The sequence below is a fragment of the Rana temporaria genome, chromosome 4 (genome assembly GCF_905171775.1).
Source record: "Rana temporaria chromosome 4, aRanTem1.1, whole genome shotgun sequence".
Classification (NCBI taxonomy): domain Eukaryota; kingdom Metazoa; phylum Chordata; class Amphibia; order Anura; family Ranidae; genus Rana; species Rana temporaria.
In genome coordinates this window covers 231,126,146-231,142,689 of record NC_053492.1, presented here as the reverse complement: position 1 = coordinate 231,142,689, position 16,544 = coordinate 231,126,146, and the positions used below count along the sequence as shown (strand labels likewise).

The 16,544-nt window shown below is 41.2% G+C and overlaps 1 protein-coding gene across 8 annotated transcripts in view; it reads right to left on the bottom strand.

The window, feature by feature from the left end:
- Positions 1-16,544, bottom strand: part of MYO6 (myosin VI) — a 344,822-nt gene that overhangs the window by 231,570 nt on the left and 96,708 nt on the right. For all 8 annotated transcript variants that reach the window (XM_040349981.1, XM_040349983.1, XM_040349984.1 and 5 more), the window contains exon 4: positions 673-746. In XM_040349981.1, the coding sequence (XP_040205915.1) occupies positions 673-746 (74 nt within the window). The remainder of the gene's footprint in view (positions 1-672; positions 747-16,544) is intronic.

Below are 16,544 nucleotides of genomic sequence, written 5' to 3'. Positions count from 1 at the left end.
TATACACACATATACTCAGGGCTTTTTTTCAGCGGGAACGCGGGGGAACGCAGTTCCGGCACCTCCTGGACTGACTATGTAATGGCAAGGGGTGCTGGGGTGTGCTACAGGGTATTGATGCTCACTGCTGGGGATCTATTTTTGACGGGGGTTTATTGTTGCTGAGGAGGTCTATTGTTGATGGTGGGGGACCTATTGTTGCTGGGGGGTCTTATGTTGCTGGGGGGGGTCAGTTGTTGCTGAAAGATCTACTGTTGGGGGAGGGGTCTATTGTTGATAGCTGCCAGAGTCTATTAATGCAGGCTGTGCAGAGATCTGTTGCTGCTGCCGGGAGTCTATTGTTGCTGGGGGGGGGATTGTGTTGATTTTGTTTTGGGTGGTCCATTGTTGTTAGGGGGATCTATTGTTGCTGGCTGCAGGTGATCTATTTTACTGATTTTCTTAATATCATTACCAAATTCCATACAAATTACTTAGCACCACAAATATATACTTGGTTCTAGATGGCCTAAAAGGGGCGATACTGGGAGGTGGGTAGAGGGCGGAGAAAAGAGGTGACCCAGAAAGGGGGAGTTCCTGTACCGATTGTCTGAGAAAAAAAAGCACTGCATATACTAATAAATATCACATCAATGAAAATATAAAGTGTGAAAAGAGTGAAAAGCTACTTACATATATTTTATCTTTACTATACCGAACTTTAATGTTATGGAGGAGTGTAGCTTCATTAAGATACATCAAAGAACCTGAAAAGATAACCAAAGTTAAAAGTTATCAATTTATACCGTTAACATAAAACATAACAGAAGCCACAAAATGAGTCAGTTCTATTCATTGCTGCAGAGATGAGATGTGGTCCTTTCAACACGCTGCGCTGAGAAAGGTACAACATACTGTATTTTTGTTCAGCACAGAATGCAGAGGTGTTAACGGACTTAGTAGAAAACATAACAAATTGCTTTGTCTTTGTTTTGGGACTGCAGCAGGCAAGGCTGCCCACTATAGCCTAATGCAAATAGTGAGAACACACCCTAAAAGGGTCATATTAAAAAAAAAAAATTGAAAATTTTAAAAACTTGAGCCTCCCTAGTTTCAGATGCCCCAACTCTACTGAAGCGCATTTAGAACCTGGGACCTCACTTGTTGGAGGAACAAAGCTACAAATTCCCTCTTAGTCCCTCCTTTTCCTTATCCCTAGCCTCTACTTTGGCCCCAAAAGGTATGCCTCCCAACATGTTGGTTCTTTTTGCCTTGATATTTACAGAGGGATCTTCTATGCCCCATAACCCCCCCCCCCCCCCCCCCCCCAACAAACTTTCTGCATTTTACTGCATTTTCGATTACCCCTTTAACCACTTGACCTCCGGAAGATTTACACCCTGCCTGACCAGGGCATTTTTTGCAATACGGCACTGTGTTCCTTTTAGTGCTAGTTTACTCTTGCTTCAAAACATGGCTTTGAACACGCTTTGTTAAAGTTCCTGTCACTAAATGAAATGGTTAGTTTACAATCCTGTTTTATGTATATGTTTATGTATATCTGAACTGGAACTTGGTTTATACGACTACCATGTTCGCTCCATTTATGCAGGAGGGGAATGAATAACCTTTCGTTTTTTTTTTGGCGGATCGGATTGGAGGTAGGCAGGTGTAAACAGACTTCCGCCATTCCATAGAGCAGAATAGAGAGTCCGATGGGGTCTGCCTGAAAAACGGACAGACTTGATCAGACTACTTGTGTGAAAGGGGCCTTGCAGCACTTGCTTGTAACAGGTGTTCCCATTAGTAGATTCCCCCTCACATTCTGTCCGGTCTGTCCATAATTTCTTGTAATAGGAACACAACAATAAAAACCTGACAGAGCTTCTACCCATTACTGAGGGAACATCTGACTGTAGTTTTTAACCACTTAAGCCCCGGGCCAATATGCTGGCTAAAGACCCAAGGGGTTTTTACAGTTCGGGACTGCGTCGATTTAACAGACAATTACGCGGTCGTGCGACGTGGCTCCCAAACAAAATTGGCGTCCTTTTTTCCCCACAAATAGAGCTGTCTTTTGGTGGTATTTGATCACCTCTGCGGTTTTTATTTTTTGCGCTATAAACAAAAATAGAGCGACAATTTTGAAAAAAATGCAATATTTTTTACTTTTTGCTATAATAAATATCCCCCAAAAACATATATAAAAAAAAAAATTTCCTCAGTTTAGGCCGATACGTATTCTTCTACCTATTTTTGGTAAAAAAAATCGCAATAATCGTTTATCGGTTGGTTTGCGCAAAATTTATAGCGTTTACAAAATAGGGGATAGTTTTTTTGCATTTTTTTTTTTTTTTTTACTAGTAATGGCGGCGATCAGCGATTTTTTCGTGACTGCGACATTATGGCAGACACTTCGGACAATTTTGACACATTTTTGGGACCATTGTCATTTTCACAGCAAAAAATGCATTTAAATTGCATTCTTTATTGTGAAAATGACAGTTGCAGTTTGGGAGTTAAACACAGGGGGCGCTGTAACATTTAGGGATCACTGTGTATGTGTTTACTAGTGTAGGGGGGTGTGGCTGTAGGACTGACATCATCGATCGAGTCTCCCTAATAAAAGGGATCACTCGATCGATGTGCCGCCACAGTGAAGCACGGGGAAACCGTGTTTACACACGGCTCTCCCCGTTCTTCAGCTCCGGGGAGCGATCGCGACGGAGCGGCTATAAACAAATAGCCGCGCCGTCGTCCCGGATCGCTCCCCGAGCGGACCCGACCTCCGCATGTACCGGGGGGGATCCCGATCGGACCCCCCACCCACGTCTAGGCAGGCACGTACAGGTACGTTGATGTGCCTGTCCGTGCCATTCTGCCGACGTAAATGTACATGAGGAGGTCGGGAAGTGGTTAAGGACTTTCAAGTACTAGCTCACCAATTATAAACTGTACTTTATCTGGACAAAAATAAATTGAGTACTTAAAATTCTTTTAATTTCCATCTTGTCTATTTCCGGTGTCATCATCAATATATCTAATGATACATTTAAGAGTTTAGACCAGGGTTTCTTAACCAGGGTTCCTCCAGAGGTTGCTAGGGTTACCTTGAGCAACAAAGAGTTTCTAACTACCAATAAACAATGATAGAATTTTCCTTTTAGCTGTGCATAAGGGGGCAGTTTTCGCACTGGTCAACAAAATAAGGGTGTTCTTTTCCCATTGACCATTAATATAAGTGGTCCTTCTCCTACTGGCCAACCAATGTATTGGTTACTATACCACATACCAATATAAGTAGACACTTTTCCACTGACCACCATTGTAAAGGGGGCACTACAATTTTCACCAGAGTTTATTTTCTTGCCATTACTATTACCGTATTTGTTTCAATTCATGAGTTTTACTGAAACCATTTCTTCTTAAAGAACAATGTTCTCCAGGTGACAAATACTACACTCTTTATTCTTTTATGTATTATTGTATTTACAACTTATGGACCATGCAAATGTGCCATGGGATTGAGATGTAATAATTTAGCAGGGGTTCTCCATGGCAGTAAAATGATTTCTTTCACTTTGTCTTTATTAAAGCAAGATAGAAAACAACAGTGATACATACCAGACAATAAAATTATTCGTATTAAAAAAAAGTTGAGAAAGGCTGGTTTAGACCATAAAAAATATTTTGGAAACAATTTCAAAAGAAAAAAAAATGTTCCAACATAATGAAGTTGTAAAGTAATGCTTTCATTCTTTCGCTTTTGGTTGGTAAATTTTGCCTGCAAATTTTATTTACAAAAGAAAAAAAAAAATCTGTATATTTTTTCAATGAAAATGGGAGAGGTTACAGAAAAAAAATACATATGGACTTTGGGCAGCAATTGCACTCATAGAAGTCAATTGGTAATAAATTACTTCGGAGTTATATCCTTGTTAATTGGTAACCCAACTAAGGAATGAACAATCATTTCCGTAGCAGTCTAACCTACAAACTTCTGTCAACAGCCCCGTCTGCTTTAGTATTACTTAAAGAAAGGTGTCACATGGGTGCCTCGGTCAAAGCAATGCTGTCATACAGTTCTCAAAGTATGAGAACATCAGTCAAATTAATGTTTTCCTATGTCCCTGCACACATCATAGCTTTTTGAGAATACACTACAAAACACAAAAAAAAAAAAAAAAAAAAATGTTTTTTTTAAACAAGAAACAAAAAAAAAAAAAAAAACACATGTTGGACCAGGACTCCATAAAAAGTAAGCATGACTGCAAACCTTTTACATGCAAGGACGGATTTTATTTTATCTAAGAAAAATTCCCAAAACATGGCCTGTTGGGGGTAATTGAGGACAGGGTTGAGAACCACCGTCATACATCCAATCCTACTTCAACCAAACATACATACGCCCCCTGCCTCCTTAATTAACAAACACTGGGCATAATCTCACATTAAACCACAAAGCACAAAAAACAAGGAAAAAGTAGATGCCAATGTCAAACTTTTTATCGCTGTCCCACATCATGATGGAGAGATTTCACCTTGCGTCATTCTGACAATATGTAACAGCAACAAAATAATTAGTGGAGAGATCATTACAGGGACAGGAAGTCGGATCATAAAAATAACCTGAAAGATGTTGACTTTGGCTGCCAGGGTTGCTTTAGAGCACACAGGTGGCACGACTTTGGGGGCGACTCGGTAAGGCGATCTCAAGGCGACTTGAGAGGCAACTTGCAAAATGACTTCTGTATTGAAGTCAATGCAAGTCGCCCCGAATCGCCCCCAAAGTTGTACAAGAACCTTTTTTTAAGTCGGAGCGACTTGCATCGCTCCTATTAGAACGGTTCCATTGACTACTGCGGACCGCGACTTGTCAGGCGGCTGAGTCGCCTGACAGGTCGCCCCTGTGTGAACCGGCTCTAAAAGTTAGTATTTATAAAAGCGGATCTTAAAACAAAACCTTTTTTTATTAGTTATAGATAAAACCCCTGCAAATTTTTTATTGCATGAAGAAATATTGAATAGGCACTGGGATTTCTATGCCTATGTATACAATCACATTTAGGTAGCCATCTAATGAGCTCACTAGCTTGGTGAGGCAGCTCCCAAAATGAATAAGCATCCCTAGTGGCTACCAGAATAGAACACAAAATGTAAACATGCAAGAATGGATAAAATGGATAAAAAAAAAAAAAAAAGGAGTCCAAAAAGTATTTCAAGGGGTTGTAAAGGTTTGTTTTTTTATTTTCTAAATAGGTTCCTTTAACCACTTGCTTACTGGGCACATATACCCCCCTCCTGCCCAGGTGAAATTTCAGCTTTCGGCACTGCATCGATTTAACTAACAATTGCGCGGTCGTGCGACGTGGCTCCCAAACAAAATTGACGTCCTTTTTTCCCCACAAGTAGAGCTTTCGTTTGGTGGTATTTGATCGCCTGTGCGGTTTTTATTTTTTGCGCTATAAACAAAAAAGTGAGACAATTTTGAAAAAAATACAATATTTTTTACTTCTTGCTATAATAAATATCCCAATTTAAAAAAAAAAAAAAAACATTTTTTTTTCTCAGTTTAGGCCGATACGTATTCTTCTACATATTTTTGGTAAAAAAAAAAAAAAAAAATCGCAATAAGCGACTGGTTTGCGCAAAAGTTATAGCGCTTACAAAATAGGGGACAGAATTATTTTTTTTTAATTATTTTTTTTTTACTAGAAATGGCGGCGATCTGCGATTTTTAATGGGACTGCGACGTTATGGCGGACACATCGGACACATTTTTGGCGCCATTCACATTTATACTGCGATCAGTGCTATAAATATGCACTAATTACAGTATAAATGTGACTGGCATTGAAGGGGTTAACACTAGGGGGTGAGGAAGGGGTTAAATGTATCCCTGCTTAGTGTTCTAACTGTAGGTGGAGGGGGGGGTGACTGGGGGGGTGACCGATCTGTGTCTCTATGTACAAGAGACACAGATCGGTCTCCTCTCCAGAGACAGCACCGCTGTCTCTGTGTAAAACGGCAATGAGAGATGATCTCATATGTTTACATATGAGATCCTCTCTCATTGGCCGCACAGATCGCCTCGCGAACGGCCACTCTGATTGGCCGTTCGCGGCGATCTGTAATTGGCTGTGTCCGAGGGACACGGCCAACACAGATTTTCCCCGCAGCGCGCTCTGGAGCGCGCGCGGGGATCGCCCTAAGGGGCGGACGTCAATTGACGGGAGTTTGGAGATTGGGATCCGCACTGTAGCCGTCAATTGACGGCAGGCGGATCCCAAGTGGTTAAGCTAGTGCATTGTTGATTCACTTACCCCTTTTATTTTGATCCCTTCTAAATGTTTTTTTTCCTCTGTCTGAATTTCTCACTTCCTGTTCCTCCTTAATGAGCTGCTCTGGCTGACTAACCCCCAGCCAGATGATGGGGGCAAGCTTACCGAGTTGGAACAGGAAGTGAGAAATTCAGACAAAGAAAAACACATTTTAGAAGGGAAATCGAAGGAAAAGGTAAGTGAACCAACAATGCACTAGCATAAAGAAACCTATTTAGAAAATAAAAACAAATATTTACAACCCCTTTAATAGCTCATAATTCGATCATAAAAAAGTTAGCCAACATATTTTTAGGGCTACGACAGCCCCCTTTCAACAGGGCTACAAAACAAATATAAAATATGATAAGATCATGATAAGATAATAACGTAGCTAAGCTCATAATATGTACATAATCAATAAAAAAATATATAACCATTCCATAAAACATATTAGTGGATCAAACAAAGGTGTAAGATTACATTTCATAACACCGATCATTCAACTATTCTTATTAAATATCGTTGTGAGTAAAACTGTATTATCATTGCCTTTCAAATAAGCTTGCTCAAATTCAACACCATAATAGATTGGTATATGAACACAAGAGAATGAAAGCTTTTAACAATTCAGAACTGATCTGCTTCCTCTTGTATCCATGTATTATTCACCAATGTAACAATCTGTACTTGTAGGATTCTTGGAAAAAAATATCTGCATACATGTCTAAAATAATGATCAAGAACAAAACCATTTGTACTTGTGTGAGCCTTCAAAAAGGAATATATAATACAAATAATACATACAAATAATGTTTGTAAATGTAACAATCTGTACCAGTGGCAGACTGACAACTCATGGGGCCCCCGGGCAATAGGAGATTATGGGGCCATACAGTATACATACAGTATAGACACACAATATACACACACAGTATACATACACGCACTGAAAAGGTACTGGAGAGGCGACGCAACTATAATCTTGGGATTTAAAAAAAAAAAAAAAACAATCACAGATTTTTATATACTGTCCCTGGTTTTACCGAGGCTGGCAAACCTGATGGGGCCCCCTAGTGGCATGGGGCCCTCGGGCAGTGCCTGAGTGGTCAGTCCGCCCCTGATCTGTAGTTTTATAAGCCGTGGAAAAGATATCTGCATCCGTTTTAAATTATTATTCCAAAAATTAGAACAATTTGTATTTGCACCAGCCTTGGAAGTATCAGCATCTAAATGGGTGAATTTGGTAAAAGGTACATAACTGGGAACAAAGGAATGAAGATTTGAAAAGACCCAAACATCAAATTAGAACCGGTAGGTATCTGTATTAAAAATAATAACAGATATTTTGACAGCTAATGTTAAAAGGGGAAATAAACCCTCCTCTCCTTTACAGCCAAATAAGCTGCCATCTTAGCCTATGTTTGATCTGCACTTGGCATGGTGCTACACATGTGATCTATTATGACACCAGCCATTTGATGGCTTAAAAGTTCAGTTGCATGCACTAACAACTTGACACACATTTAATTTATGATTGTAAAGATCCATTTAAAGTATTTTTTTTTTAACTAACAAACACATCATACTTACCTGCTCTGTGTAATGGTTTTGCACAGAGCAGCCCCGATCCTCCTCTTCTCAGGCCCCCCTCTTCTCTGTGTGCCACCATAGGAAGCCAAATTCATTAAAGTGGTAATAAAGGCAGAAGGTTTTTTATCTTAATGCATTCTGTATATTAATGTTCAGTCCTGAATTATTTCCAAAAGTGATATGTAAAGCTGTCACAAGTCCTTTCACACAAGTGGTCCGATCAGGTACACCTGTCCATTTTTTAGATGGATCGAACCAGAAGCTCAGGGCAGCCTATGGGGGAGGTAAATGTAAACAAACATGCCTCCATCCACATCCAATTTCTTCCAGTTTCGGAGAAAACAAAATAAAGGTTTGTCTATTTACATCCATCCATAGACTTGACATAAATCAGTTTGCATCTGCTCCCAATCTAGAGGAAAAAAGATGAATGGACGCAAATGTCAGAAAAGTTCAGCAGGGGCATTTATTTATGGATCTCATGACGTGCATTTTTCACGTCATGAAAAACGGTCATGTGTACGAGGCATAAGTTATGACTGACCTCCTGTCAGTCATAACTTATGCCGCATACACATGACCGTTTTTCATGACGTGAAAAATGCAATTTTTTTTTATGTCATTAAAAAGGATCGTGTGTGGACTCCAGAGCTTTTTTTGACGTGAAAAAAGGCAATTAAAAATTTAGAACATGCTCTAAATTTTCACGTCGTTTTTCACATTGTCGTTTTTCACGTCGTGAAAAATTATCGTGTGTAGACTTTAACGACGGGGAAAAAAAACGCACATGCTCAGAAGTTATGAGACGGGAGTGCTCGTTCTGGTAAAACTATCATTCGTAATGGAGATAGCACATTCATCACGCTGTAACAGACTGAAATGCACGAAGACTGAAAAGCGCGAATCGTGTCTCACCAAACTTTTACTAACATGAAATCAGCAAAAGCAGCCAAAAGGGTGGCGTCATCTGAATGAAACTTTCCCTTTATAGTGCAGTTGTACGTGTTGTACGTCACCGCACTTTTCTCCAGCATTTTTTTTTTCACGATCGTGTGTATGCAAGGCAGGCTTGACAAGAATCACGTCGATAAAAATGTTGTTTTTTCTAAGACAAGAAAAACGACCGTGTGTACGCAGCATTGGAGGTCTTACAGTTATATACCATTATCTTTATTTACTTAACTATTATGTTGGTGTTGACTTTAAACCGGTTGTTAAGTCAGAAGGTTTATCTAAATGCATTATATTCATTAAGATAAAAAGGCTTCCGTGTGCAGCAACCCCTCTCAGCCCCCTGAGCCCCATCTCTATCCAGCGATGTCCACGAGTGCCTTTGCCATCCGGGAAGCTCCCTCCTGACTGGCTGAGACAGCAGCGATGCCATTGGCTCCTGCTGCTGTCACTCAAACTCAGTTAGCCAAATCAGGAGAGATAGGGGGTGGGGTCAAACTGTTGCTCCATGGCTGAGTGGATACATGGAGCTGCAGTTCAGCTTGGGTGCCCCCCATTAAAGCTGCTTGCTGTGGGGGCACCTAACAGGAGGGAGGGGCCATAAGCTCCAGCCAGGGACCCAAGAAGAGGAGGATCCAGGCTTCCCTAAGCAAAAAAAACTGCACAGAGCAGGCAAGTATAACATGTATAGAAATAAAAACAAGACATTACAACCACTTTAAGCAAGCTCATTTACAAGGTCGTGATATAAATACATTTGTTTTGCTGAACAGTAATAAATAGGAATAGTTTTGTGATCTTCGATATGAAGATTTTATTTTTAAAATTTTCTTGTCTATGTCTATTTTGTAGCCCTGATGAAGGGGTATGTTGTGCCTCCAAAATAAATTGTTTTTTTTCGATGGTCAAATGTGAATTAAAATAATTTTGCACTCTTTTATCTTATGGTTTTGTGCACATCCTTGTAGATTTACAGTTTTCGTTTTTTATTGCCATCACAGTTCTAATGGAGAGATTCAAATTGTCCTAATAACATCTCCGTAAAAGTGACAGAAAATTCAAAAATGTGGGTTGCCACCATAACCGGAATAAAAGAGAAATGAAAAAAAAATTTAAGATTTTTTTTTTACTTTAGATATACTTAAATATTGTTTTTACGGACCAGCCTTCTGTGCCAGCCAACATTTACTAGATCACATACAACCTGGTTGCGATCTGCATTAAAAATGAGTGGACTGATTAATATATGCAACCGGAGCTTGATAATATATACCAGTTTTGTTTTAGTGCGAGTTTAGATTTATATACAAATTAATCAACTACTTGACTTGTTCAATATCCCAACAGAAACTGATTGGCTGCAATTCATTAAGATTACGTAGAGGGAGGCTATACAAAGCTCATTAATCCGCAACAATAAACATTTTTGTGGATTAGTACTTTTAGTGGCGAGAATAAAAAACGATTTGAAAAATGTGCACATATTTCGGCCTTGTTCACACGGACATACTTAAGTGTATGCCCATGTGAGGGCTATGTTTTGCCTGCATGGGATGCACAGGAATTCCAGGCATCTATGTACAGGCAGTACCATTCATGTCACCTATGCAATCCAATTTTGCACCACTTGACAGTTCGCACTGCTATAAGCAAATTGATCTGGGGGTGTCGTTAACTTTCTATTGACACCCGCAACTATTCGCATTGTGAACCATTGGCAGGAGACATGCAATGCGGGAACCGGCCTTGGAATTGCGCGGGTTGTAGTATTGCATGTGTGGACCAAGCCTTAGAGTTCAGACACATGATGTCAGATTGGTAGCAGCAGCTTTGTCCTTGCATGGAATCCTATTGAATGGAACTGCTGGCACGTGGATGCACCAGAACATCTGTGCATCCAGGAGCAGGCAAAACAAGGTCCTCACACAAGTGTACGCTTAACTACACCTGTGTGAGTGGGACCTTAGGGGTTACAATCGATACATAGTAGCTGCACTCTTTCCTACAAGTCCTGGGCTTATTTGCCACCAGGGACCTTATCTATGTGGAAGTTTTATGTTCTACCCAAAGTTTAAAAAAGGTTTTCTCTCACAGTCCAAAGGCGTGTGCAAGACAAGGATGTGTAAGAAACTTCACTTTCATAAAAAAAAAAAAAAAAGAAGAAGTATAGCATTCTGGGTTCCACGGGCCCTCCCGTCACAAGTGATGCCAGCATTGCTGCAGAGGTTGAAGGGGTGGGTCAGTTAGACTGTCAGTGCTCAGACCATACGCCACACACTGCATCAAAATGGTCTGCATGGCTGTTGTTCCAGAAGGAAGCCTATTCTAAATATGAGGCACAAAAACAGTTTGTTGAAGACAAGCAGACTAAGACCATGGATTACTGATGAGACCAAGATAAACTTATTTTTGTTCAGATGGTGTTAAGTGTGTGTGTGTGGCGGCAATCAGGAGAGGAGTACAAAGACAAGTGTGTCTTGCCTACAGTCAAGCATGGTGGTGCATTAGTGCTGGCGGCACTTGGGAGCTACAGTTTATTGAGGGAACCATGAATGACATACATGGACCTCACCTACCTGACATACATGGACCTACCTGACATACACTGACTTCACCTTCCTGACATACATATACCTACCTCACCTACCTGACATACACTGACCTACCTGACATACACTTACCTGACACACATTGACCTACCTAACATACATGGACCTACCTGACATACACTGACCTCACCTACCTGACATACACTGACCTCACCTACCTGACATACACTGACCTCACCTACCTGACATACACTGACCTCACCTACCTGACATACACTGACCTCACCTACCTGACATACACTGACCTCACCTACCTGACATACACTGACCTCACCTACCTGACATACACTGACCTCACCTACCTGACATACACTGACCTCACCTACCTGACATACACTGACCTCACCTACCTGACATGCAGCCAGCCAGAAAGGAGAGGAGAGCCCCCCGCCCGAGCCAGGATCTTTGCAGTGCATGGTATGGACTGGAGGAGGCTTGTAATTGCTGCCTTGTGGAGTCTGCAGCGCCTATGATGGACGTCACACGTCCCGCGGTCCGGGGATTGGATCTCCGGGACGTCAATCATAGGAGCTGCAGGCTCCAGAAGGTGGGACCTAGGCAGCCGACACCGCCGGGTGTACCAAGATGGCCGACCGCTCCGGCGCTAGCCCGAAGCCACTGCCTTTCCCAAGGCCGAGGCAGGGGTGCGCTCCGCGGATCGACCCTTTCGGATCACGGATGCGTGGGCCACATGGCAAGGTCTGGCGGGCCGGATTCGGCCCGCGGGCCTTGTGTTTGCCACCCCTGGTTTAGAGCCTTTAAGCCTACCCGGAAACACTGTAAGGCATCATAGAATATGGTGCATCCTCCAATAAAGTTACTAGGCCTCTCCTGAGATACCAGCCTTCTGCTTGGTCCTCCCCAGGACAGGTCCTCCCCTGGTTTCCTCCATTGAGTGGCTTCCTCCCGCAGGACAGACAGCACAGGATCACCTTCAAAGTGCAGGCCCCAGTAAGGGACAACTGGGCCTACCCGGCGGAAATGCAGCCTCGGGCCAACAATCTAGCCTTAATCATCAGAGTCTGAGCCAACTATCAGCTCAGACACCCACTAAATTTAAACATAGCGCCTGGTTATCGGGAGCAGGGCACTACAAATGCATTGCATGGTTTGTTACCGACAAGTTTTGAAAAATTCAAGTCATTAGCACCTTTAGAAATATATTTACCTAGAAAAATGGTGAAATGTTCAATACTTATTTTACCCGATGTGTATAAATAAGATACACACAATTGCTACAATCTGCAGTTCTGTAACTTTCTGTAAAACTCAATGCAATATGGCAACATGGAGCTGGTGTACAGAATGCCTCCAGCAATGTCAGTTTGCTGCTTGTGTGAGTGGCTCATTGATCTGGACCAAGATACAAGTCAGATTTTAGGAGCACCTTCTACAATAGAATTTGAAGTTTTGGCGAGATACGTCTCAAAATTAAATTACTTCCAAAAGGAATGCAGACACAGCAGCTTCCATCATTAGAACACAGAATGTACATCAGCTGATTAATAATGAACCAGACCCTCCAATTCAGAATGTGTATGTGATCAGTCTGGTGAAGCAAATTCATTTCTTCAATATAATAAAGTGAAGCCATCTGCTAGAATGTTTGTTAAAATCTCTGCAATGTACATTGATCACCCAGAGTTTAATTTTTCCCCCTCAACAAAAAAGGAGTTCTTCTAAGTTTGGTGGCTGATGCTACTAACCCTCTGTACTATATGAGCATTGTGTAATATGTAGGCTTATGGTTGGAATATACATACAACCATGTAAAGTATTAAGCACATTCGGAGTTATTAGATAAACATCAATGTAACTACTGGTCTGAACATTTTCTAACGAGCGCACTCTTTTATTACCTAAACACAGCTCTAGAGGCCAGATAGCCAAACGTAGTGTAGCCACACAACACCTTTACCCAAGATTAGTATGTCTGACACATGTCTGACACATACAGAGCTGTAGGCAGTCAAGTGAAATAGTCTCATTTGTCTTCTCCCTCTGGTGTGACTCACATAATGGATTTTTGTTTCAATTGATCTTAATGGTAGGTAGTAGAACTGAAAAGTGTACTGCTAATAACAGACCTTGAGGCAGCAGTTTCACTCATCCAGACAGCTAATGCCCAGATCGATTTTTCAAATGTACTCACAAATACGCTTAGTAACCTTACTGCTATCAATGTTTTGAATCTTAATTCACACACTCTACAAGTCCAAGACCTTGATAAAGCCATATTGCAGGCTGGTCTGGGCAATGGGTAATGGGTAATGTAGGTAGGTAATGTGGCCATCAAGTGTGCAAATAGAATTGTGCACTTGCCATGCTGACATATTGAAGATTCTGAATAAAAAACAATTCCTTTTTTTGTTATTTTGATATTAAATATTTTATTGACCCACATAGTTTACCTTTAAAGGGGTTGTAAAGGAAATATTTTTTTCATTATAAGCATCCTTTACCTGCAGACATTCCTCTTTTCACTTCCTCATTGTTAGTTTTTGCTCAGAAGTTGCTCTATTTCTTCTCTGTTCTGTTCACTTCCTGCTTGTCTGATTTTACTGACCACCGTGAAGGGAGGATTTACTGCGGTGGTCAGTAACGTGCTCGCCCCCTCCTGGGAACTACATCTGTGCGGCAGGACGCTCTCTACGTGTTAGAGACTTCAAGGAGGTGTGAATTACTGGACGTGCCGCAATTCATACTGGGAAATGTAGTTCTTACATGAACGAGCCCCGCAAACCAGGAAGTGAATGAGAGAACAGAAACTAGAATGCCGGAGGTGATATAGATGAAGGAATTTAATAGGCATTTACTCGTTTTTTTAACAGAATCATTACACTATTCTGTCTGTCTACCTTGCAGACATTAATTTTAGGCAAAAAAATGTTTTCCTTTACAACTCTTTTAAGTCACAATGTCCACCCTTCGTTTAACCTCTTCCATACCGGGCTGTTATACACACATCCATACCAGGCCTATTCTGGCACTTCTCTCCTACATGTACAAATCATAATTTTTTTTGCTAGAAAATTACGCAGAACCCCCAAACATTATATATGTTTTTTTAGCAGACACCCTAGGGAATAAAACGACGGCCATTGAAACGTTTTATCTTGCACGGTATTTGCGCAATAATAAACGCCTTTTTTTTGGAAAAAAATTGTTTCATGAATTAAAACAATAACAAAACAGTAAAGTTAGCCCAATTTTTTTGTAAAATATGAAAGATGATGTTACACCGAGTAAATAGATACCTAACATTTCACGCTTTAAAATTGCGCACACTCATGGAATGGCGCCAAACTTCGGTACTTAAAAATCTCCATAGGCAACGCTTTGAAATTTTTTACAGGTTACCAGTTTAGATTTACAGAGGAGGTCTAGTGCTAGAATTGTTGCTGGCACTCTAACGCACGCGGCGATACCTCACATATGTGGTTTAAACAGCGTTTACATATGTCGGCGGGACTTGCGTGTGCGTTCGCTTCTGCGCGAGAGCTACTGGGGACAGGGGCGTTAAAAAAAATATTTTTTATTTCTTTTTTTTTTTTTTTACATATTTATTTATTTTTTTACACTTTTTTTTTTTTATTTTATTTTTTTTATTATCACTTTTATTCCTATTACAAGGAATGTAAACATCCCTTGTAATAGTAATGTGTGTGACAGGTACTCTTTATGGAGAGATGCGGGGTCAATAAGACCGCACATCTCTCCTCCAGGCTGGAAAGCATGGAATCGGTGAAAAAAAATTCACCGATCTCATGCTTACTGTTGTTTAGCAGCCGCAATTGCGGCTTTGTTTACTTACGGGGACCCGGCCGTGATGTCATCACATTGCGCCCGGGTCCTCTGACGGTCATAGAGATGACTGGTGACCATCTGGTCACCAGTCATCTCTATGCTTCCTGCCAGCGCCGGACGATTCGTTCTCCGGGCCCCCGATGGCACGGGAGAGCCCGGAGAAGCACCGGATGGCGGCGGGAGGGGGGGATGTCCCCTCCCCGCCGCCTGTAAGAACGATCTAGCGGCGCTATGATCATTCTTACGTTGTGCAGAATCGCCGGCAGAAGAGAAGGATATCTGAATGATGCCTCTAGCTGCAGGCATCATTCAGATATCCTCCCCACAAAGCCCAGGACGTCATATGACGTCCACCCGGATCGTTAGAGGTCCTTTGTGGACGTCATTTTACAATGGGCTGGTATGGATGTGGTTAATTCTTAATAATTAGCCACAACTATATATCACTTAACAAGAATTATTCAATTATCTTTAAAGCTTCAAAGATCACTTGCTTGAAAAATGAACGGGAAGGTACTTTCCAATGATAAATACAAGGATCAGACATTAAAGTGTTACTAACCCCAAGACTCTGTATTCACTATATCTGGTCTCCCACCGTACACAGTCAATATAAACTGATAAATACCTTTTCTCATCAGCAGTATACAGCAGTCTTGTGACTTCTATAAGTGTCCGGCCGAGTACTGGTTAAAGCTTGTAGGAGGAGATTTAATTTTCCTCCGACTGTCCTATGAGGCTGCAGGACCCCTGACCATGTGTGCCGATTGGCCCTGTGCTGATCACATGCACCCTCCCAAAAAGAAAACTCTAGCAATACACACCAAACTGAGCATGTGTAGAGTGACTCCAATGGCTCTGAAGATGAATTGGGGACAGTGGAAGAAGGGGGGGGGGGGATCAGAGAAGTCGGTGTTTATACACAATGCAGAGGATTAACCCCTTAGTTTCCACAGTGAGTATAACAAGCATGCTTTACTGCATATACTGATATTACAGTAGTGGGTTTAGTAACACTTTAACCTTAATAGAGTCTGTAGGTCATAGTGCTTGAAACTTTGCTAGACTTTTTTTTTTTTTTTTTTTTTTTAACTGGGGAAATCCAGACAGAGTTCCCACCAGTCAAAAGTCAAACTTTAATTTCTCATTAACCTGTATAATCAATGAGTAGACACGAACAAATGTTAATCATTTTAAAATATGATCCCAACATTGGTCTGGGTATAAAGAATTCCTTGCATAGTTCAATCACACATGCCCCCAATATTTCCACTACTTGATATCT